The sequence below is a fragment of the Rhodamnia argentea genome, chromosome 5 (assembly GCF_020921035.1).
Source record: "Rhodamnia argentea isolate NSW1041297 chromosome 5, ASM2092103v1, whole genome shotgun sequence".
NCBI lineage: Eukaryota > Viridiplantae > Streptophyta > Magnoliopsida > Myrtales > Myrtaceae > Rhodamnia > Rhodamnia argentea.
This window is the reverse complement of record NC_063154.1, coordinates 25,166,054-25,190,400: the sequence shown is the minus strand read 5'-3', so window position 1 is coordinate 25,190,400 and position 24,347 is coordinate 25,166,054. Positions and strand designations below refer to the sequence as shown.

General features: G+C 41.5%; 4 protein-coding genes across 10 annotated transcripts; 3 read left to right on the top strand and 1 right to left on the bottom strand.

Annotated features, from left to right (window-relative positions):
• Window positions 1-233: 233 nt before the first annotated feature.
• LOC115725849 (putative disease resistance protein At5g05400) lies at window positions 234-4,319 on the top strand. Of its 4 annotated transcripts, none has more exons than XM_048279207.1 (3): window positions 234-390; window positions 1,223-2,905; window positions 2,993-4,319. In XM_048279207.1, the coding sequence occupies exons 2-3, from the start codon at window positions 1,225-1,227 to the stop codon at window positions 4,150-4,152; spliced, it is 2,841 nt and encodes a 946-aa protein (XP_048135164.1). In that variant the 5' UTR covers window positions 234-390; window positions 1,223-1,224; the 3' UTR covers window positions 4,153-4,319. The 4 variants fall into 4 exon arrangements, with proteins under 4 accessions (XP_048135164.1, XP_030511350.1, XP_048135163.1 ...); XM_048279206.1 differs by adding an exon at window positions 545-728 and having other exon boundaries at window positions 246-390; window positions 1,223-4,319; XM_048279205.1 differs by adding an exon at window positions 526-728 and having other exon boundaries at window positions 246-390; window positions 1,223-4,319.
• A 6,542-nt stretch (window positions 4,320-10,861) lies between these two features.
• LOC115725853 (protein FAR1-RELATED SEQUENCE 11) lies at window positions 10,862-15,035 on the top strand. Of its 4 annotated transcripts, XM_048279210.1 has the most exons (5): window positions 10,862-11,039; window positions 11,120-11,457; window positions 11,565-12,652; window positions 12,907-13,350; window positions 14,141-15,035. In XM_048279210.1, exons 3-5 carry the CDS (start codon window positions 11,675-11,677, stop codon window positions 14,756-14,758), a joined length of 2,040 nt encoding a protein of 679 aa, XP_048135167.1. In that variant the 5' UTR covers window positions 10,862-11,039; window positions 11,120-11,457; window positions 11,565-11,674; the 3' UTR covers window positions 14,759-15,035. The 4 variants fall into 4 exon arrangements, with proteins under 4 accessions (XP_048135167.1, XP_030511356.1, XP_048135166.1 ...); XM_030655496.2 differs by lacking the exon at window positions 11,120-11,457 and having other exon boundaries at window positions 11,564-12,652; XM_048279209.1 differs by having other exon boundaries at window positions 11,120-12,652.
• Window positions 15,036-15,620: 585 nt separating this feature from the next.
• On the top strand, window positions 15,621-18,013 carry LOC115725870 (pentatricopeptide repeat-containing protein At3g62890-like). The gene is made up of 2 exons (XM_030655513.1): window positions 15,621-17,687; window positions 17,728-18,013. The coding sequence occupies exon 1, from the start codon at window positions 15,660-15,662 to the stop codon at window positions 17,583-17,585; it is 1,926 nt and encodes a 641-aa protein (XP_030511373.1). The 5' UTR covers window positions 15,621-15,659; the 3' UTR covers window positions 17,586-17,687; window positions 17,728-18,013.
• Window positions 18,014-20,906: 2,893 nt separating this feature from the next.
• LOC115725866 (glycosyltransferase BC10) lies at window positions 20,907-23,603 on the bottom strand. The gene is made up of 2 exons (XM_030655509.2): window positions 22,256-23,603; window positions 20,907-22,084 (listed from the first exon to the last, which is right to left on the bottom strand). The coding sequence occupies exons 1-2, from the start codon at window positions 22,802-22,804 to the stop codon at window positions 21,443-21,445; spliced, it is 1,191 nt and encodes a 396-aa protein (XP_030511369.2). The 5' UTR covers window positions 22,805-23,603; the 3' UTR covers window positions 20,907-21,442.
• Between the last annotated feature and the right edge of the window lie 744 nt (window positions 23,604-24,347).

The following is a 24,347-nucleotide window of genomic DNA, read 5'->3' as shown; positions in this document are numbered from 1 at the left end:
TTAATAATATTTCAAAAGTAGAAATTTTTAACCATTACCAAACGAATTTCTCCGATCAGAAATATCTTCATGAGTAGAAGTAGAAATATCAACTTTTACTTATGAGAAGAAGTAGAAAAATCAACTTTTAATTAGAAGTTGATTTTTGAAGCGTAAGTGTTACCATGCGCATCCTCAGTGGACAGCATTCAAACACCTAATTAAAGGCAGACCCGTGGTGCATGAGGGAATTTATGCAATTGTGTAGGTGCAATTTGGTCTTTCTGACAAGTCAACGTCAATGGATCAACACTGATGGACCCTCTCCGTCTCCCTTGAGCAGCTTCATCCATCTGGGACTTTTCTAAAATGTGATTCTCACCTTGCCAATCTCGATCTGTGCAGAATCAGGTACGCCAGATGTTTCTTCACTCTCTCTAACTCTGATATATGTTGCTTATGGGACTGTACTTTTTATTTTTTATTTTTCCTTTTTGCCTTCTTTCCTTTCTTTGCTTTCTGTTGCCTGTGCTTGTTCTTGAAAAGATCGAGTCTCTACTGCAAGATTGATCCTCTACTGTGTGATAAAACGATGGCGCCATCAGAAAAAATGCAACTTTTGCAGATTGCACTGCTGCCGTCTTTTGAATCAGTGGGTCTCTTGAATTGAACTCAGTGGATGTCCATGTAGAACCTAACATTTCTTCCTGTGTGTGGCTAAGACAGCAACTTCCGTTAAGCACCCGATTGTAAGATAAAGCTCTTCTTTTCATTTGGTCTAGCTTTTTAAGTGCCCATTCTTGTGGAAAGGTGGTATTCAGATTCAGTGTGTACTTGAGCTGAACCAAGAACTGCAAGCTGTGGCTGCTGAGACTTATCTTATTACTTGGACTCACAGTAGAATATAATCATGTTCTAGTTTAGGTCCTGATCTTTCCCAAGAACATAGGTTTGAACATGTGGGTCATATTCAATAAGACACTAATTGAACCAAATGCAGAAGTTCTTTGTTGTTGAGACATCCCTGTTGGAAGTCTCTGAATCATTGCAAAAGTTAATCTCATTCCTTTTAATTTAAGGATGTTTTACTGTATGTTTGCTCGACAAATGTAAAGTCGAATTTTCTCTTTCCTTTTGTCTACATATACATGTCATTACTAAACTGAATATCTTGCTCTTTTCTACTCAAGTAATCTACATTTTGTTGGAGTGCTTTTTCAAATTGATTTTGTTCTTGTGATAGTCATGGTTGAAGCAGCAGCTTCTGCGATAGCTGTCGAAGCCTACAAGGATGGACGTAGCATTTTTGGCTACGTCACTCAAAAAATTGACTATGCTGATGATTTCAATGTCAATTTTGAGAAAATGACAGAACAAGCAAGAATGCTTTATGCAAGAAGGGATGATGTAGAGGCAGAACTAAACAAAAACAAGATGAAGAGGGCTACCAAGGAATGTGAAGGCTGGATTTACAGGGTCAAGGTGGCCGAACAAGAAGTGCTCAAATTGGAAAGCAAGTACAAGAAAGAGATCAGACATGCTTGGAGATTCCCTCGGTTTTGGCCGCGTGCAAATCTCAGCAAGCATATGGCCAAGAAGCGTGAGGAACTAAAAGTCTTGTTAGAAGAAGGAAAGCTCGATAATGGGGTGGTAGTTGAAAGACCTCCGGACCCTGTGAGAGTCATATATGCTCCTAGCACTGAGAATAAGCCTTCACTACACTGGGCTGTCGAAGAGATTTTGGGTAATCTAAGGGAGAGAAATGTCAAAAGGATTGGACTCTGGGGAATGGTTGGTACCGGGAAAACTACGGTGATGCAGAATCTGAATAATACTGAAGAGGTTAAGAAAATGTTTGATATTGTCATTTGGGTATCGGTGTCGCAGGCCTGGAGCATTGAGAAGGTGCAAGATTCAATCATGCAGCGTCTGAAGCTAAAAGTGGAGGCCGGAGTCACCGCAATTGAGACTGCTCAACTTATATCAAATGAGTTGGGAGGCATGAGGTACTTACTTCTCCTTGATGAAGTTTGGGATCCTTTTGATCTACATGAGATAGGTATTCCCAACAATAACAAGGACAGCAAGGTGGTATTTGCTAGTAGATTCCGCGATTTGTGCTATGACATGGATGCGGACGAGCTTGTCAATATGAAGCGTTTATCCTATGGTGATGCATATAAAATGTTCGAAGAAAAAGTAGGCCGAACTATGAAAAATCCAAGCATTATACCAATAGCACAACTTGTGGTTAGAGAGTGTGCTGGTTTGCCACTGTTAATTGATAAAGTGGCTAAGGTTTTTAGGAAGAAGGACAACATTCACCTCTGGAGAGATGGATTAAGGAGCTTGCAGAGATGGCCCAGTATCAAAATCCAAGGTATGGATGAAGTGCTTGAATTTCTGAAATTTTGTTACAATGATTTAGATGGAGAGGATAAAAAGGTTTGCTTTCTTTATGGGGCATTGTTTCCCGAAGACTGCGACATATTTGTGGACTATTTGATGGAATGTTGGAAGGCGGAGGGATTTCTCCTCAGCATTGATGAGTTTCGAGATGCACGCGATAGAGGGCACAACATATTGCATGATTTGATTAATGTATCTCTGTTAGAAAGAAGTGCCACGAAGAGACATGTCCGAATGAACAAAGTACTTCGTAATATGGCCCTCAAAATTTCATCAGGAGGCCCAGATTATAAGTTGTTGGCAAGAACATGTGAGGGGCTAAAAGAGGCCCCAAAGGAAGAAGAATGGACATCTGCAAATCGAATTTCTTTGATGGATAATGACTTGTGCATTCTACCAGTGGTATCAAATTGCACAAATCTTTCTACTTTACTCCTGCAGAGGAATTACAATTTAATGATGATCCCCGATGGCTTCTTCTTGTCTATGCAAAGACTTCGAGTCTTGGACTTGCACGGTACTGCAATAGCATCTCTTCCACCTTCTTTGTCTTGCTTGACTGATCTTAGGGCACTCTACTTGAATTCTTGCACCCGTTTAACAGAACTACCTTCCAGCTTAGAGGCACTGGTGCATCTAGAGGTGCTTGACATTCGACGCACCGGAATCCTTTCTTTACCTATTCAAGTCGGATGTTTAATGCAAATGAAATGTTTACGTATGTCGTTGTCAAACTTTGGCACTGGGATCCCAATGTCCAAGGTGATTTCAAGCATTTCATCATTGGAAGAACTCATCATTGATGTAGACCCAACCACTTTGTGGTCCGACCAGGTCGTGAAGACCATCACGGAAGAGGTTTCTACCTTGACGCGATTGACTTCACTGACATTTTCCTTTCCTAAGGTGGAGTGCCTTGAAATCTTTGTCAAATCAAGCCCTCTGTGGAAAGACTTGCGCTTCACATTTCAGTTTTCAGTCGGTATTTGCACTTCGGTGAAGTATCATATTCTTGATTATTTTGAATATCAGTTGTGCAAGTGCTTGAAGTACGCAAACGATGAAGGCGTACATCCTGTGATCTCAGAAGTACTCACCGAGACCGATGTATTTGAATTGATTGATCACAAGAATATATCAAGCTTATCAGATTTTGGGACTGTGAACATGAGTAAACTCAGAGCTTGTTCAGTGGAGGGATGCGAAGATATCATATGCATTATTGACGGTAATGTAGCACCACCTCCTGCATTCGAATGGCTAGAGAGAATGGTTATCAAGAGTGCCCCAAGTCTGCATTGCATTTGGAATGGTCCTGGTCCTGTGCCTGTGGGGAGCTTAGGTCAAATGACTAGTTTAAGCTTTTACAATTGCCCCAAGCTCAAGAAGATATTCTCAAATGGATTGATCGAGCAACTATCCAAACTTCAGCATTTAAGTGTCGAAGAGTGCTACGAAATTGAGGAGATCGTCATTGAAACCGAGAATCCTCGCTTGGACTCGAGAACCCTTCCGAGTCTTAAAATCTTAGTACTTCATGATCTTCCGAAATTGAGGAGCATTACACCGGATGACACATTGATTTGGCCTTCTCTGGAGAGATTGGATATAGCTTCATGTCCATCATTGTTGAAACTTCCCTTTAGCGGGGAAAATGCCATCAGTCTGAGATCCATCGACGCGGAGCAATCATGGTGGTCTACACTGGTCTGGCAAGACGATGCCATCGAGAAAAGATTACGGTCTCTCTGCAACTTCACTTAGCCTTTGTCTGTAGTTCTTTGCTTCTTGTTCATCTTGTTTGTTTGTGATCGGGATTATGTATCAAATCAGGCTTTCCTTTTATTTCTTTGCGTGTACAAGCTTTTAAATGGTTATGGGTCGTGGTATGAGGTGATGAGAACAATAATAAGGACATTTCTGGTTGTGTTCTTCTAAGATCAGTTTTTCACCTGTTGGTTGCAATATTGAACTTTTCTAGTATTCCACATTGGAGTTGGTTCTCCACAAGATTTATAGTGCATTAAATTTAGTTTCTTCTCGTTATCATGGTCAGCTATATTGTGGGTTTGTTTACAATGCTATAATCTTTAACACATAATGTATTAAGCAACTTTTGAGCGTTTAATAGGTTGTATTAGGGCATGCATATTATGTGAATTGAGTTTTATAATGATTAGCCCAAGAATCTTACATCTATAGTCTATACTATATGTGAAAGGAAGGTTTCAAGAGGACACATTTCACTCCTTCCCTTCAATCCTCTCCTTTTCCTCTTTTCCTATTTTTATTTTGCTAAAGATCTCTTCCATGTGACTCCCCACCCCTTTTCTCTTCTTCTTCGTTTTGTATTATTATTATTATTATTATTATTATTATTATTTTTTAGTTTAAAGGTGCCAATAATTTTCTTTTTGCACTTTATGGGTTAATGTCTTATTTCATTGAAACTGCAGAGAATCGAGGGAGAATTACTTCAAAAAAGTCGTAAATTTATTGTAATTATGTCAATTCAGTTCATTTGGCCGATCGAAGCTAACGTGACAAACTCTTAATAATATCTTTTAAAATTTTTAATTAATTTATATATATATATATTTTTTTTTTTTTTGAGCCAGCATGAAGCTTTCGGTCACCGGCCAAGGGCCGGTGACCTACGCGAAAAATGATCGATAGCCAATTAAAGTATTAAATTTGACATCAAATCAAATGCTATTGGGTTTTGATATGCCTTGATATCTCAAGAGTCTTGTAAAACTAAAATTACTAGATGACACACAGGCAAATGGTTGACAACAAGAAGGGAATTGCATGAAAACTTTATTGAACTAGAAGGATGTCCTACGTTTTTGGATGCCATGCTTGCCCGATGGTTGAAATTGAACATAAACTTCTTAATGGAGGTAACAGAAGGACGTGAAAAAGCTTTAAAACTTACTCAAGAGTTGGAATTAGGAAACCTGGATCAATTTTGCGAATCAAACGGAGCCCTTAGGTTAAATATAACGCATGTCTATCTGGTACTAACGATCTTCTCCACTTTACATGAGAATCTCGATTGATGTCTGTGTTGAATGTGTATATGCTTTACATGAGAATCTCCACTTATCCTTCGCTAGAATCATCCTTCGGTCAATGATTCCTGTCTTCAACTTTTGCTTGGGATCAATGGATGGTCGATACGTGCCATAAACTTCACTTATACTCAGTTTATCAGACATTCTATCGATACGCTTGTTGGGGTAATTGTACTTAGCTTCTTTATGTTTGAGGAGCCCAGTTCTGGGACTGGGGTCAACGATCATGTCAACATTCTGCTCTTTCTACTTATCTTTTGGAGCCGAATTATAGGAAAACTTGCCAAAAAAATGTTAAATATATTTATAATTGCGCCAACTAAAGTAGCTCAAATGTAAAAGGTCTATGACTGAATTGGCTAAAAAAATTTGGGATTAAATTGTCATAATTACAATAAATTTAAGATTTTTTTTTTCATAATTATCCTCCAAACTATGCTTTCTGCTCTCTTTTTTCCAGCCTTTACTTGGTATCTTTTGTGGCATCTTGCGTGTCGAAAGATTACCGCAAAAGATACTTTTTCCAGCCCTAGGGACGGCTTTCTCTCTTCGTCCTTAATACACGCCCCGTTTGGACTTCTACGAGCGTCTTCCCCAATCCCCTCCCCCCGCGAGCTTCAAACTAAAGTCAATTTTGCGTGATATGTTAATTTAAGCTCCATCTATTGCGCAGAAAATGAATGATTTAGAAATTTGTCGTCTTTGACACGGATCTACAACAAATTCTCTAGGGGTGTTCCTAATTGGATCGGATCGAGTTTTTGGTCTCTACAAATTATTTCTACTACACAAGCGAACGAGAAAAATTAAAATAAAGGTTCGAAGTACCCTCATATTTTTAAATAAAGATCTGAAATGGACTTTATTTCAAATAAAAACTTGAAGTCTTCTCTTTGTTCAAAAAAGGACATGACCAAGGGCATTTTGGTCATTTGCCTTTTTTTTTTTTTTCTCTTTTTCTATTTTTTTCGTTTTTTTTTCTTACTTTCTTTCTTCCTTTGTCCTTTTCCACTCTTCGCCATTTATCCGTTTGCCAAGCAGAATCCAAAGGTTACGCTGTTTGAAACAACGAAAGAAAGCCCTTGGTCAGGCGGATGAAAGAGCAGAGATCGACGAGCTCCGATCGGCCGACAACGCCATCACTACTCCTTTCAGCTCCGTTGAGGCTCGCCACTACCGTCACCAGGTGGCACCGGACTACCATAGACATGCGTTCTTCCTCACTCGGCGGAGAAAGAAAGCAACACATTCTCCTCTCCGGATTTTCTCTCTCGGATGATCTCACAAGTGCCTTCTTCCCCTTGATCGTTTTCATTCTTTACGTCTCTGGAGTTTCGACACAGATAGACTCACAGGGACACACTTGTTTAGAAATTAACTCTCTCGATTAACTTTTCCTCTGGTAACAGAACAAAGAAAATCGAGAGACCCTAGGAACTCCCTCCCCCCATACAGAACAGGAATCAGTGAGTTTTACCGGTGCTGGTTCGAGACTCGGCACTAAGGACGCCGCTGCCATCGTAGGTGACTCCGATGATGGTCGTGCCCATCGAGTGAGGAAGAAAAGGTATGGAAAAAAACGAAGGAAGAAAAGAAAAAACCAAATGACGAAAATGTCCTTAGTGAGACTTTTCTTTGAAATAATGAGAGTATCTCGAGCCTTTATTTGAAATAATATTCACTTCAAATCTCTTCTCTCTCCCATTTCTTCAGCGATTCGACTCCTTTCGCTCTACGAACCGCCACCAGCGACCTTCTCCATTGACAAGACCGATTGAGCGAAAATATAGAGAGAATGAGCACCTCATAAGCTCACATGCATAGAAGCACGTTGAAATGTGCTGGAGACCGAAGAGGAAAGATGATCCGACTAGCTTTCTGATTTGAGTAAGTTCGATGATCGAGTGGTTTCTTATCCGTTTGTGCCATCTTTTAACAACAACAACAACAACAACAAAGTTAACATCACGAAAAAACTTCAAATCAATATACTTGTGACAAAATTTATCCCAAACCTATTTTTTGACCAGTAAAAACCCAAGCTAGTATACATGTGACAAATTTATCATAAATTAATTTTTTTATTATCAAAAACCTTAAATTGGTTCACATGTGACAAGTTTACCCTCCGTTAGTTTTCATTAAATTGGGTTAATACCATGAAAAATCCCACATTGATATATATTTGATAAATTGAGGGTAAAAACCTCAAACTGGTACATCACTCAACTACCACGTATCATCCAACTCAGTAATTTGACGATAAAATTTAACAAAAACTAAATGAGGGTAAATTTTTCACGGCTATACCAGTTTTTGATTTTTCATGGTATTAACCCTAGTAAAAACAACAACAACAACAACAACAACAACAATAATAATAATAATAATAATAATAATAGTAGTAGTAGTAGTAGTAGTAATAGTAATGCTTATTGTTGGATGTTAAAGAGCTTACAAGATAATCCAATATCCTCTTTCTTTTTCTTTTTTTTTGGTAAGGATCCAATATCCTCTTTTAGCTCTCTATCTCTTCGTTTTTTCCTAATTAATTAAATTTTCGTATTAGTAGTTGCCAATTCATACATGCTTACTTTAGTAATATGAAGAGTTTTTTCTTTTTGTCGTAATATGAAGAGTTCTTAGTGTACTTATTATATATTTATCTATTCTGACGAGTGATTTAATACAATCTCATATAACTACATTGGTAATTTAATGAGAGGACTCTTTCTTTACCAAATAAAAATTCAAAATTTTTTCTGAGTAGTAAAAGAGCTCTTAGAAGATTTTGTGCGTTTAACTTTGATGAGATGAATCTTTCATCTACAAAATAAAAATTAGTAAAGAACTTGAGAAATACTATTAAAGTCTCCAATTTAATTGCAAATATCTTATTATATAATGAAATTTACTGCTTCAAATTGAACTAAATAACAGTTATATGATAGAAAAATTCTTCATGTTTCACAATAAATGTTAAGTGAAGTTAATTCGGCTATACATGATAGTACTTATATTATTTTCATTTGATTTGAATTTTTACGAGTTTGCAATAGGTTTTTTATTTTTATTTTTACTTTTTCCTTAAATAGAGTGGTATGAAATAACGAGTCAGCTTCCAAAACGGATTGTAGTAATTAAAAGTCATATACTTTTCAGACCCAAAAAAAAAATCGATTAATTTGATAAAAAGTACATACATTTTACTTGGCCCAATTCCCTGTAAAAATCCTCAACTTTGGGCTCAGGCTCAAATATGCCCCCTTTTTTTGGTCTTAGAAACAACCCCAAACTTTAGTGGGTTTTTTTCCAAAATAATTTTTTTTAAATAAATATTTACAAAATTATTTTTTAAAAATAAATATTTACTGATTTGGGCCTCGCTCGGTGGGTGGATTGCCGAGCGAGGCCCACTCGGCAGGCCCACTGCCGAGCAAGGCACAAATCCGGCCCACAATCTTTTTTTTTTTTTTAATTTCGTATTTTTTTAATTATTGATACTTAGAATATTTATTTTATTTATAATTTTTTTTCTCGTGAAACTTATATTTATAACATTATTAGCAATAATTAATGTAAATATTTATTAAGATATATAATTAATAAATAATGTTGTGATATAATGTAATATAGCCGCAGGAATATATTGGAAACCGCAGTAATAGATATATGGGAAACCGCAACAAAAGAGTTAAAAACCGCATGGAAAGATTAAAAACCGCAGCAAAAGAGTGAAAACGAATAAAGAAAAGGCAAAACTTTGGAAGGGCATATCTCATCATTCGGGCATCCGTTTGAGACGAACTTTTTTTTGATTTCATGTAATTTTTCGAGACAGATCCATTGCAAACAGCCGTAGGCGGTTTGGCCTGGCTTTTTCCCCAAAAAACGCCGTTTTACTTGTTAATTTTGCATTTTCTCCCTCTGGTGCCACTTCTCGATATCGAACGAACCCTCCTTTCCCTCTTTCCTCTTTAATTTGGACATGAAAAACTGCCTAGACCCCTTTCCCACTACAAAAGACGTGATTTAATGAGTCTAGCATGGAAAGATTGAAAGAGGAAAGAGGGAAAGGAGGGTTCGTTCGATATCGAGAAATGGCACCGGAGGGAGAAAATGCAAAATTGACAAGGAAAATGGCATTTTTGGGGGAAAAAGCCAGGCCAAACCGCCTATGGCTGTTTGCAATGGATTCGTCTCGAAAAATTACGTGAAATAAAAAAAAAATTCGTCCCAAACGGACGCCCGAGCGATGAGATATGCTCTTTCAAAGTTTTCCCATTTTTTTACTCGTTCCCACTCTTTTGTTGCGGTTTTTAATCTTTCCATGCGGTTTTTAATTCGTTTGCTTGATTTTCGGTTTTTTTCCAAAATAATTTTTTAAAAATAAATATTTACAAAATTATTTTTTAAAAATAAATATTTATCGATTTAGGCCTTTTATAAATAAAATAAATATAAACATGTTAAAAATATATGAAATAAACTAAATATTATAAGTATAAATAATTAAAATTATTTAAAAAATAAAATTAAAAAAAATGGGCCGCTCGGCGCAGGATCTAGCCGAGCAAGTGGGTCGCTCGGCGGCCAATAACCGCCAGTACTGGGTGGGCCCAACCCCACCTTACTCGGCGGTTGAACTGCCGAGTGAGCCTCGCTCGCAGCCCAACCTGCCGAGGGAGGCCCAAAATCATAAATATTTATTTTTAAAAAATAATTTTGTAAATATTTATTTTAAAAAAATAAATTGGAAAAAAACCCTACTTTAGTCTAGTCCCAGATTTTCTCCCAAATTATTTTTTGTCTCGGGAAAAACTAACAACTTTAGTTCTAGTCCCAAACCTGCCACAAAATTTATTTTGTAAAAAAATAACAAACTTGTCAACCTATTCTTAAATTTAACCCATGGTCCAGTCCCAACTTGACATAACATTTTCAAATTGAAAAAAAAAAATCCACATCATCAAAATAATAGGACGATAGGTATGGATCGATGTGGCATTTTCACGTGGATAACAAATTCACCCAATAAAAATTATTGAAATTCTCCAAAATAAAACTATTACAGGATATCGGATAGCTATTGGGGGAAGATTTGATATTAGAGTAAAAATTAGTAATTATTTTCTTTGATATTTATTTTTGGGTAGATATGAGACTAGACTTAAAGTTCGAGGTTTTTTTTTAGGGAAAAAAAAGTTCGGGCAGATTTGAGACTAAACTTAAAGTTTGACATTTTTTCTGAGGCAAAAAAAGGTTAGGGGTGTATTTTGAACTAAACCTAAAATTGAGAGATTTTTTAGGAAATTAGGGCCACGTTACTTGATGCCTTTATCTTTCCGGTCGGTCTGTTTCGGATCTCGTGTTTGGTTGTGGAGCTTGTACGTCCCTGCTCCGGGTCGAGCGGCTCAGTTTGGGAGCAAGGGCGGCGTGACATCAACACAAGGCGCACGATAGCGACCATCCGAGACGGGTCCGCGTCACTTACCTGCGCAGATTAGGGTTCCTCCCTCAAGAAGAAGGATTTCAATTTTTTCCCCTGCTCCTCCGACCTCAAAAAATTCAACGGTAACCTCCCTCCCTTCTCCGTCTCTTATCCGCATTTACGATCGTCCCGTGCTTTACTTCTTCGGAAAATCTACCTGTAGCGAATTGCAGGCGAGAAAAATCTTGTTTAGGGTCGTGGGTTTCTTGAGAGCGACCGTGTTTAGGATTGTGTCGAGTAGGGGGAGGAGTTCTCGATTCGGATTTGAAGTGAAGTGGGCAAATGTGGGTTCAATGTGCAAACTTCGTGTAATGCAGATGAATGGGGAAGCTGTTCACGTTTTTGTTTTTCTTTTGGTTCAAGATTGAAAAATGATGAGGCAATGTGTTTGCAATTTGGTTTCTTTTGATCTGGTGTTGAAGAAAGGAGGTTCATGAACTGTGATGTCTCTATGTGTTCTTTGACTTGAAAATTTGTGGAGGGCTTATCGTTTGGGAACAGGTGAAGGGCTTATTCCATTTGATTAGTTGAAAGCAGTCTTCGGTCTATAGATTATGTTTTGGAACCATATCTCAGTGCACCAACCGGTAGCTATTTCTCTTTTCAGGGGTATTTGTTGCTTGTCATCAGAGTTAGTTGACCCGTGTTGTCCTGAAAGGAACGATATGATCGGACTTGGGATCTGATCCTCAGAAACATTTTCCTGGAAGAGAGGAGTATGTCGATGGGGACTGGACAGATGTTAGTGGCTTATGATGATCCGTCTGACCGGCATTCTTTCTCTTTAGATGACAACAGCAGTGCCGAAGAGTCTCTTGATGAAACAAGGCTCTCCCTGGAAAGCGCTAACGAGACTGTCCCGTACATTGGGCAGAGATTCGATACTCATGATGCTGCCTATGAGTTTTACAGTGAATTTGCTAAACGGTGTGGCTTTTCGATCCGTCGTCACCGTACCGAAGGAAAAGAAGGAGTCGGTAAAGGGCTCACTAGGCGATACTTTGTTTGCCACCGTGCTGGAAACACGCCTGTCAAAGCAACTAAGGAAAGTAAACCTCAAAGAAACAGAAAATCCTCTCGGTGTGGATGCCAGGCATACATGCGAATAAGCAAGTCAACGGATTTAGGTGCTCCGGAATGGCGCGTCACTGGTTTTGTAAACCATCATAATCACGAACTACTAGAGCCAAACCAAGTTCGTTTCCTACCTGCTTACCGAACAATATCTGACACGGACAAGAGCAGGATTCTTATGTTTGCCAAGACAGGTATCTCAGTCCAGCAGATGATGCGGCTGATGGAACTCGAGAAGTGTGTGGAACCAGGATACTTGCCTTTCACTGAGAAGGATGTTAGGAACTTACTCCAATCATTTCGGAAGATAGACCCTGAAGATGAAAGTATAGATTTATTAAGAATGTGCAGAAATATAAAGGAAAAGGACCCTAATTTCAGGTTCGAGTACACACTTGATTCGAACCACAGATTGGAAAATATTGCGTGGTCGTATGCATCGTCCATACAATCATATGAAATTTTTGGTGATGCTGTTGTATTTGACACGACACACAGGCTGACTGCATTTGATATGCCGCTTGGTTTGTGGGTTGGGATCAACAATTATGGTATGCCCTGTTTCTTTGGTTGTGTACTTATGAGGGAGGAGAATTTGAGGTCTTATTCATGGGCATTAAAGGTAATTAAAACAATCAACGAATAGTTCTCTCTGTATAAGAAATACTATTGCTCCATAATTGACATTTTAAATGTCATGGTAGGCTGATTGGAAGCACATTTGTCGTGCTGGTGTAGATGTACGAGTTATTACCTATCCTGTTTTTTCACTTATTCTTTCCATTCTTTCTGGAATTGGAGTGTATGTCCTATTTTGGGCTCCAGTTCCTCCAATAAATAGTTCAATGTTTTAATTTCTCTCTCTTGCTTGTGAAGGTCTTCTTGGGGTTTATGAATGGAAAACCACCCCAAACAATTCTTACTGACCAGAATATGTGCCTGAAAGAAGCGATATCTATGGAAATGGAAACAACTAAACATGCACTTTGCATCTGGATGATCGTGTCGAAGTTCCCCTCTTGGTTCAATGCTGTTCTGGGAGAGCGTTATAACGAGTGGAAGTCTGAGTTTTATCGACTCTATAATGTGGAATCAATAGAGGAATTCGAAATAGGGTGGAAGGAAATGCAAAATTTTTTTGGACTGCACTCAAACAGGCACATTATTAATCTGTTTGCCCTGAGATCATATTGGGCATTACCATACTCGAGAAGCTACTTTTTTGCTGGAATGACTTCCGCTGGCCAGTCAAAGTCCATTAATTCCTTTATCCAACGTTTTCTGAGTGCACAAACCCGTCTTGCACATTTTGTTGAGCAGGTACGTCTTATTTTGTTTACATTATTTAATTATTGTGGCTTTAACTGTTAGATTTCTGTTTTATGTTTTCTAGCTGTTTGGTCTAAAATTCTGCATGGCCATCGCTGGTTACCTTTTGGAAGAGAACTGAGAGAACATTTCTGGGCTGCTTTTCTTTTGTCTCTCTGTCAGGATACCATAGGCCCTTAATCATCACTGTTAATTTAACTTTATAATCAGGTCCTTCCATCAATTAGGTTAAGCATTACGTAGATATTGAACATGTATTGATGTCTCGGTCTTGATTTCGCTGGGTGAGTAGGGCTATTCAGATTATGGAGACTATAACAGGCTGGGCAGCCTAGTGGGAACTTTTGACGGTTATGTGCGAGATGGTAGAGCTGAAAACATTATAATTTTGGGCTGTGTCTGAGCGTGTTGCACTTTCATCTCTTAGTTCTGTGTTGAGTTTTAAGTTTGTGAGAGCGTAGTGCTGTAGTTTCTGATTATTTCAGGGACCTCATATTCGAAAAGAAAGGCAGTGTGCATTATTGGAGGGAATTGAAGTTCTTGAGTCCCAAATTTAGTTCTCTCCTTGAGCCAAACAGGCTGGAAACGAGAACTTGTTCTCACCTGTTAATACTTCCATCCGTACCTCCACATTCGTGTACAAACAATCTTTTGCTAGTTGGAATGTGTGTAATTCATCCTCAGTGCTGACTTATGACCTGTTTGTTCTTTCCTAAGACAGGGTTCATGGCATTAATCTATTTTCTCTCTGTTGACTGAACCTTGGAGCTTGTTGACGTAGGTGGCTGTTGCAGTCGATTTTAAAGATCAAGCAGGAGAGCAGCAAACAATGCAACAAAATCTCCAAAACATCTCCTTAAAGACGGGAGCGCCCATGGAATCCCATGCCGCGACAGTCCTCACTCCATTTGCTTTCTCTAAGCTCCAAGAACAACTTGTCTTGGCAGCCCACTATGCATCCTTCCAAATGGAAGACGGTTTCCTTGTGAGGCACCACACGAAACTCGAGGGAGGGCGTAGGGTTTATTGGATCCCTCGGGATGGCATCATAAGTTGCAGTTGCCATCTATTCGAGTTTTCTGGAATCCTATGCCGCCATGCGCTTCGAGTCCTCTCCACTGGGAATTGTTTCCAAATACCCGATAAGTATCTACCCCTCCGATGGCGGAAGATCAGTACGTCTTCGTCGAAGCCCCTTCATAATGCTTCAAGCAATCACTCAGAAAGAATACAGTTACTCCAGAGCATGGTATCGAATCTCGTATCAGAGTCAGCCAAGTCCAAGGAGAGGCTAGACATTGCAACTGAGCAAGTTTCCATCCTCTTATCGCGTATCAGAGAGCAGCCGGTGTCTTCCCCGGTTGTAAGAGACGCTTCTTCCATTCATAGGAACTTTTGACCCTGCCATTTTGATCATCCGACGGTACGTGTATCCTCCATGCTGTTCCTAGGCTGGGTGAATGCATAATGCCGAGCGGATTGTGGATGTTGGAGTTAAATTCAGGGATCGAATATGTTGAAGTGAAATTTTGTAGGCTGATGACTGAGTATAGAAAATGTGTTTCCATCTCCGATAGCACCAAGAATCCTGCTTTTGCCGGGAACGAGATCACCAGAATAGTGATGTAGAGTGAAATACTCCCTTAGATTTTAATTGAAAGGGCCATAATTTCCTTCGATGAGGCTTTTGATTGATGATGATAAACAATTTTTTTTTTGGGGTCAATGATGATGATATACTTAACTATCGCCTACATGTGCCATTAACTCGTGCGATATTTAAGAGAAGCTACATTTGATTCACGATTGCATGAGGGGAGGTCGAGTTTGCAAAACTAAAATCGAATGAAATCGCGAATACAGGTAAAATTTAGTGATCTTAAATAGGAATCGGGATTATCCCATTTACAATAATAAATGTACATCAAATTACATGAAGATCAAGCAATTATAGGACAAAACATCAGATAAGAACGAGAGATTGACAATATAAATAGGTAACGATGAACTTTTAATAGATGTGAGAAACTTTTTTCCGGTGGTTGTTTTACCTTTTCATTTGGAAGGAGTAAATGAGAACGTACTTACTTGGCGAGTGGCCATTAGTGTTTTTACCCAAGATTATTAACTTTTAACCTATCTAATAACTTCTTAACGGAGCCAATGAGTCTAAATAGGATTAACTGGCCATAAAAGTAATTATTTGAATTGCCCGTTTTCTCATGGTTTGTTATGGTTTGTGCTGACTGCTGCATCTTCACTTTCAGAGACCAAACGCCTTCTGGTTCTCGAGCTTGGACATGTTATTGTCCGCCTGCAAACCAAAACTCGAACTCCTCTCTTTCCCTCCCCTCAAGCGCGTCCACAGTGCATCCCAGTCTCGCCCACCGCCGCTCTCTCCCCTCTCTCTCCCGCCAAGCCCCTCCCTCGCCCAGATCAAGCAAGCCCATGCTCGGATCATCGTCCTCTCCGGCCATGCCGCCGCCGCCGTCAAGAACAAGAACCGCCTCTTGGGCCACCTCCTCCTCCGCCTCTCCCTCGCCTCGCCGACCCATCTTGATTATCCCCTCTCCCTCTACCGCAGCATCGAGCCCCCATCTGTTTTCGCCTCCAATAACGTGATCCGATGCCTCGCCCGGAGCGATCTCCCTTTCGGGTCCGTCTCTGTCTACGCGTCGATGCGGCGGCGTGGGGTGAGCCCCAACGAGCATACCTTCACTTTCGTGCTGCAGGCTTGCGGGAAGGGCGTGGGTTTGCTTGAAGGGAGGCAAGTCCACGCTCACGCTGTGAAGCTGTGTTTTTGTGGGGATCTGTACGTTAGGAATGCTTTGATTCACCTGTATTGCGCTTGCTCTGAAATGGGCGCTGCGAGGAGGTTGTTCAACGAGCGCCCTGGTTGCAGAGACGTCATCACGTGGAATTCGATGGTGGCGGGATTCGCCGGAGATGGGCAGATTGACGTTGCTAAGCAACTTTTTGATGAAATGCCTAAGAGAGATGTTATTTCTTGGACTGCTTTGATTTCTGGCTACGTTCAAAATGGTCAGCTGGAAAGGGGATTAGAGTGTTTTAAGGAGATGAGAGAGTGTGGTCTGATGCCTAATGAGGCCATCTTGGTGACAGTGCTCTGGGCTTCGGCTCAACTGGGCTTGCTTGAGCACGGTCGGTTCATTCATTCAGTCATAAGCTCGTTAAATCTCCCAATTACAGTCTCTCTTGGGACCGCTCTGGTCGATATGTATGCAAAATGCGGAAGTATCGAACTGTCTAGACTCGTATTTGATCAAATGGCACAAAAAAACATTTGGTCATGGAACGCCATGATTTGTGGATTGGCCTCCCATGGCCTTGGAAGGGAAGCTCTTGCCCTCTTCAAAGGCTTCTTATCTGTAGGTCTCCAGCCAGCGAGTGTGACTTTTGTGGGGGTCCTAAACGCTTGTAGTCGTTCAGGTCTGGTTAGGGAAGGTAGGCAATATTACAAGTTGATGACAGAGAAATATGGAATCGAACCTGAGATGGAACATTATGGATGCATGGTCGATCTCCTAGGTCGTGCAGGTCACATTTATGAAGCTGTTGATTTGATTGAAAACATGAAAGTTTCAGCAGATCCGGTCTTATGGGCAACATTGCTTGGCGCCTGTAAAGTCCATGGCTTAGTAGAGCTAGGTGAAAAGATAGGGAGCAAACTTGTAAACTTGGATCCCACCCATGAGGGGCATTATGTGCAACTATCAAACATATATGCCAAGGCAAGCAAATGGGCAGATGTAATTAGAGTCCGAAGGCTAATGGCAGAGCGAAATGCCAATAAAGTTGCTGGTTGGAGCTTGATTGAAGCGCAGGGGATAGTACATAGATTTGTTGCTGGGGATAGACAGCACGAACTTTCGTCAGAAATTTATGGGATGCTTGAAATTATCGAAGCACGAATCACAGAAGCTGGGTATTCACCGGACGTTTCATCGGTTTTGCATGACATTGGGGAGGAAGAGAAGGAAAATGCAATCAAGGTGCATAGCGAGAGGTTGGCAATGGCTTTTGGATTGTTAGTTGCAAAAGACGGTGATTGCATTCGGATAGTGAAGAACTTGAGGGTTTGTGCGGATTGCCATGAGGTGACAAAGGTGATCTCGCAGGTCTTCCAGAAGGAAATAGTAGTGAGAGATGGGAGTAGATTCCACCGGTTTAAAGACGGCGCATGTTCTTGCCTAGATTATTGGTAGAATATTAGTTTCTCTTCTTGCTTCTATGGAGACGATATTCTTCCACCATTTGTGCCAGTTCGTGGTTTGAACTTACCTAGTGAAGGAAAATGGCTTATATCCTACGACTTAAATGCCTCATGGATTCCACTTCCCCCAAGTAAGGCACCTTCTCGTGGTTTCATACACCGGCTCAGTTGAAAGCATGCAGCCTAATTCCACTAGAAAGGATACAAGTAGGGAGTGTCCAAAAAGTTATAAGCATGATTCGTAGCGATTTGTAAACTTCCATAGTATCCATCTGCTTCTAGTCATACTAAAAGTGGGTTGATAAAAGAGAATATGTCCTGGGGAATGATGGAAAATTGAGGGACAGTTCTGTATCCATTCTTTGATTTTTGCGTGTAGAACAATACCTGTAGTCAATTTGATATGAGCTATTTACTCGACGATTATATGTTTTTAGACCTTACACTTGTTTCTTCCGCCATCTGGATCAGACAAATGCATTGGAGTTTTTCGTCGTTGCCGGGCCACAAGGAGAAGGCCGGCTAGTAATTAGTCGATGCAGGTTAGCAGGCACTACAATGTACCTAAAACAGCATCTAAAACTAGACAGCAGAAACAATCCTTTTCTGAATCCACAAAAATCAGATGTTTTATAGAGATAAATCCAGAGGATTGTGATTGTCGATTTGTGACTTGCTTGCCGAAACCAGATAAGATTTTACATCCAAGATTGAACGACATTAAGAAGATATGATCTCACTAACAATGTGGAAGCACTTCTCGGTACATCCTTTGGCACTGAGAATTGAAAAATCTCGATCCTCGTTCAAGAGTTGGACAAGCATTAAACCAGATGGTACAGCCATCAGTCAGTACTTAATGAACTTCCAACTGCAACCCAGAGAAAGCAACTCATTTCATGATCCTTCTCCGCTAGTTGGTGAAAGCACTAACAGATCAATCCTAGGTACATATTTCTAGTATGTTCATGAATCATGAATATTGCCGCAAACGAGTGACTACCATTAGGAGTGGAGGAGTGACTGCCAATCAAATCCAAAAGGGAAAAAACCACAAAAAACCCCAAACTATGTCCGGCGTGACATATTTACCCTCAACTTTTTTTTACGACACAAAAAATCTCAAACTATCAACATTGTGACACATCTACCTTACATTCCAGCTCGGTCTAAAATTACTGTTAAAATGCTGACGTGGATTCGCCGTGGCATTTTTAATAACAAGTAGATCCGATGTGGCGCCACATTAGAAAAAAAATAAAAACTAAAAAAAAGCAAAAATTTGCACTGTTCATCGTCTTCTCCAGCACTTCCCAACTACTGTTCATGGCATCCGGAATTACATCCGTAGCTTCAGGGAGCGTGGGCTGAACGCAATCGTCCCCGGAATCGTCCAATCCCTTGGCCGTCTCGAGTGCGGCGATGACCTTCTCGGACGAATAAGGAGGTACTTGATTCTTTCCTTCTTGATCGCTCAATCGCGTTCGGCCTCAAAGTCTGCCTTTTCGAGCCCTTCATCCCTCCAACATCTCATCATCATCCTCTTTGTACAAATTCATCCCACCATTTTTCTCGGAGCAAGTAGTCCCGAATAATCAAAGACAAAGTAGTGTCCACATCATCCTTATGGGCTTCACGCTCGTCCCCGCACACAGAAATCGAGCTTCTCGAACTTTCCCTCTCCGCGATTGGGACCGAATCGCTCGACTTTGGCTCGGGCCGAGAGAGAAAACGCGCCGGTTGCGCAGATCTTTGATGAAAACGTGAGACGAGTTGTCGCTAACATCGGGGACGAGATTTCAACCGGGGAGTTTCTGGCAAGGATCGGGATGAGCTTCTTCAAGTCGCGGGGTGACTCCTCTCCCCATGCCCAGATTCCTCCTCGGCCCTCCCTCCCTCCTCCTTCGCTGTCCCAAATTTGTTGATCAACTTGCGGCGCCATACCCGCATCCGAATCAACTAGAGCTTGAGCTTGAGCTTGAGCGTCGGTGTTAATCCTCAAGCCAAGCTTCGAGGCAGGGCGGCGGCTTCAAACTAGGGGTGTGCATGGTCCGGGCCGGTCCGGTCCCGGCATGGAACCGGGGACCGGACCGTAGTCCCGGTCCCGGCATGGAACCGGGGACCGGACCGTAGTCCCGGTCCCCATATTTTCGGGACCAAGGACCGGGCCGGGACCGCCGGTCCTGGTCCGGGCCGGTCCCGGTCCGGTCTCGGTCCCGCCCAGATGGGACCGTTAACTATTAAAAATCTAGTCAACTTAATAAATTATGCTATGGTAAAAACATAGCGACTCGCTATGACTTTTATGATCGACGAACTTGACCAAAATGTTCGAATTCAATACCAAATCCAGCCATTACATGATAAAAACATCACCAACCGCACTCAAAAAAGCCTGCGGGGAGAAAAGATGACAAAAAACAAGATGGAAAATAAGACTAAAAAGAAAGTCTTGAGGAGGAGAGGTTGGGAAAAAAATGGACAGTGGACTTTTATTATTCTATTTTGTTTTCAATTTTTTTTTGCAATTGTATATATTTATATATAAATAATTATATATTATTGGCGGTCCGGTCCGGGCCGGGCCGGTCCGGTCCCAATGCAGGAAACCCGAGGACCGGACCGCCCGATCACCGGTCCCATTTATTGGGACCAGGGACCGGACCATCCACCTCAAGGACCGGACCAACCCGGCCGGTCCGGGCCGGTCCCGGGTTGGTCCGGGCCGGTCCGGTCCAGTTTGCACACCCCTACTTCAAACCTTGCACCTTTTGATTTCTTCTTATCAAAAGACAAGAGGGCTATGAGGAGGGCTGAGAAAGAGAGGCTCAAAGAGGGGAAGGCAGCAGATGAGGAGCGGAAGAAATTGAAAAAGGAGGCAGTGAAGAAGAAGGTTGAGCTTCGAAGCCTCCATGGCCGCTGAAGCTCGAAACTTGGCTCGACGGTCTCACATCGATCTTCAAAGCTAATGGATGGTCAGGCAAACACCTACGAGAGCCATCGGAGGTCGAGGTAGCAGTGGGCAGCAAAGCAAAAGTGCCGAGGAGTTTGGCCAACTGATTGAAGACGCGCAAGCCATGAACAGTAGTCTGCAAAGCGCTGGAGAAGATGATGAACAGTGCAAGCTTTTGCATTTTTTAGTTTTTTTTTTTTTTTTTCAGTGTGGTGCCACGTCAGATCTACTTGTCACTAAAAACGCCACGGCGAATCCACATCAGCGTTTTAACAGTGATTTTAGATGGACCTGGAACGTGGGGTAGATGTGTCACGCCAAGTATAGTTTGGGGTTTTTGGTGGTTTTTTCCCAATCCAAAAATGACAATTGAAAGAACCTGGCAATATCTTGGACATCTGAAAGCGTATATCCATGACTCAGCGCCTACTCCTCCGGCTGAGAGGCGTCCCTTCCGATGCTTAATGTTAATGAGCTTCTCAGGTCTTATGTGGAAGTTGCGCTTCTATATGGTGATGGATAGATCTACTTAATAGAGAGCCCGCCCAATGGTTGAGCCATGATTGCACCTCTGGTACCATATGCACCAACAGAGAGCCTGTCAATGCACCACTGGAGCTATATGTGGCAACTAGCGCTTCAACGTCAGTCGTACGAAGTAACAATCTATTAGAAGTATCTCCTGAAACAGTTCAGTTTTGTAGATACAGAAGCCACTACAACGTGCCTGTAAAAAGAAACAGGAATCTCATTCAATGTCTGCGAGACCAAATAAAATCCAAAAATTTTGGCCGAGACTGCCTGAACGCGGAAGACCTACTAGAGGGGTCCTAATACATGTGCAGACTTCAAAGAATCAAGATATAGTCTCTTCAGTCTTCACTACACTGACATAGCTAAAACTCCATCACAGCTGAACTGATGTTGAGCAACGGCGCCAACGCGCTCTGATCAAACTTCCGTGCAAAGAGGTAACAAAGAGATGTCTTTCCTGAATTGTAGGAGCAGTGCGTAGCATTATTTCTAATAGAACGAATAAAATCTTCCGTTATGTTAGATTCCCTGAAAGTAGCAGGGTGCGGCCCACCCAGAGACCAATCGACCCAAGTGACGCTCCTGTTCGAGTTTTTCGATCCGTGGAACATGTTCAGATAAGTTGGGATGTAATGCTCATCCGGGTAACAAGCAGGCTTGCAGTACTTCTTGAAGAGGGAGTAGTACTTGGTGTCGGACACTATATAAGTTGCCAAGTTGCGAGTCATCTCGAACCACTGAGACCCTTTTCTCCACTGGTGGAGCCTAATGTAAGGAAGCATACTGCGGCTGTAACGACCACGTCCATAACGAGATGGATCGTCATACGACTCCACGAAGCTGTGGTCTGAACCAGTGAGATACTTGTACACCGTGGGGAAGTTGTAGACCGGAATGCAGCTCTCCGAAAGCAGAACAAATCGCTCATTATAGAAGTCAAGCAGGGCATTTGCTAGAAGTCGCCTCTCGGCATCAACGAGTTGTACTGTTCCCCACGCAACCTTCTGGAAAAGGATTAATGATAAAGAAGTCAGCAAAAAAATTACTTAAGACCATCGCTAGAAACCACAAAATACCTCATGTGGTCATGTTTATCTTTGCATGTATAGAATCATCAATCAAAATTTGAGATCAATACAAGACCATAAAAAGTTGAAAATCTGTTCTGCACTTACCTGACTCGGGATCTGCCGTCCATAGAATGGAGAAGTGCTCGACACATTGAGCTCGTACCCGGGAAGTGCATGCACATAGATTGTATAAAGATGGCTCTCATGGCCATTGAAGAATTTCTCCCACAATGGCAGCATCGGCAACGGCCCTCTTGTCAGAAACATGAAAGCCACCTTAGGCACTCTAGTGAAAGGGTAGTCCCGCTTTCTTGGGACCATTGATGCTCTCCACAAGAGCTCGACGTCTGACATGCCATGAGTCGAGTTCCTAGGAAACAAGAAAGTGCCCATGCTTAGACAATCCACCTTCTCACACAGGGTACAATTCTTCTCGGGACTGTTCATCGAGGCTGAGACATGGTTAGTAGAGAAAAACAGTTCTGTCTGAGAAGCGAAATAGTTATTCATGTGCGAGCTCGTCGTGAGGCCGATTATAATACCGGCGACGAAAATGACCAGAGACGATAGGATCTGCGCGAGTTTTAGCAATCCCGTGTGCTTTTCAGCATCTTCTTTGTCTCCCCTGCTTCTAGCCATAATCTCTCTATTCATTCCAGATTCCAAGGAACACCGAGATGACTTTTTCCACCCCAAATCTATCAAGGGCTTCCTTCAATCTGACATCAAGAACATCAATTGCCTAATGAAGTGACCCGATTCAATGCCAACAATCGAAGCAATCTGATTTGCATTCCCCACGATGCAAAACGAAAGCACTCTTAGTCCGCGGTCACGAATCCAAGATTCGCGCATACATCAAGCGCCGATCTTCGAATATATTAGCTCAAGGAGCCAATTGGGTCATCCAAAAAGCCATTATCAGAACACACTCCTAACTTAACAAAGCCTACGGTTAGGAGAGGCGATCAAACAGTTGATCTTCAAAAGAGAAAAGAAGAAGGATGCATGGAGACTGTACCCTCCATTCCTCTATCCAAGATGCACTCGACTGAAGAAGAAACTTAAAGGAACTGGCGAGAGATCGCCGAGAGTAGTTACCACGACCCCGCGATGGCGATGAAGTCGAAGAAGATGGTGGAGAGATCTCAAGGCTCGTTGATGGCGTCCAGTTGGTGAAGAGGGTATCTTGCACGAGGGGCACTAGGACAGCAATGAATCCACGAGAGAGGGAGAGGGAGAGGGGGGGCGTTTGGTTAGATTTGAACGTGTTTTGGAGTGCAATGAAATGGAATGCAAGATCGTGAGAGTCACGTCGCCGCGTTTGCACTCGTGAATGCATGAGCGAGAGTGAGAGCGAGCGCGAGAAGTTGGTGGGTCAGATTGAACGTGGACGATGAATAGTTGGAGCGCAACGATTCTCTTGCGGTTTTCTTGGGATTTGGCCTCTTTCTCTCCCTCTCTCCCGTCCTCTTGATTGAGAGTTCATTAATTATATTAATAAATTGTGGGGTGATTTAGGGTTTATACGGTAACATTCCAGAAAAAATGTTTCTATTCCAAAAATATTTCCAGAACACTTTCAAAATAGAAATGCGTATGGTAAAAAATTGTTCCAAAAGAGAAAAAAAAACACTTTTGAAGCAAAAATAAGAAACAAAAAAACTTTGTTTTTGGATTTTGAAACACTTTTTAGAAATAACTCGAGGGCGAGCTTGTGCAAGCCACCACCACCCACCATCGTCGGCGAGGAGTTGAAGCGGCCGCCGCCTCCCGTCCTAGGTTGTCGGCCGCAGCCTGCCATTTCCCGCCGCCGGCCGTCGATTGCAGATCCTTGCTTTTGGTGAAAAAAGTATTTTTTTTTAACTTGCCAAACACGTTTCCGTTCTCAAAAATCGTAGCCGAGAATAGAAACATAAAAAAATATTTCTGTTCCAAATATGTTTTCAGAAACAAAAACATTACCATACATAGCCTTAAAGTTAGGGCATCCAAAAAAAAATTTCTAGTGAATAAAGGAATTCCATTAACTTGATATGTTGCAAATATGGATGAAAGATATAGTTTTTTTTTCCTTTTTTTTTTCTGGTCTCACCTATCCTATCCTATAGTTTTTTTTTTCTTCTGAAAATCTCTTATTCTATTTTACAAGCCAGCGAACATTATACGCTGTATAGATTGCGAAATCTTGCTCTCT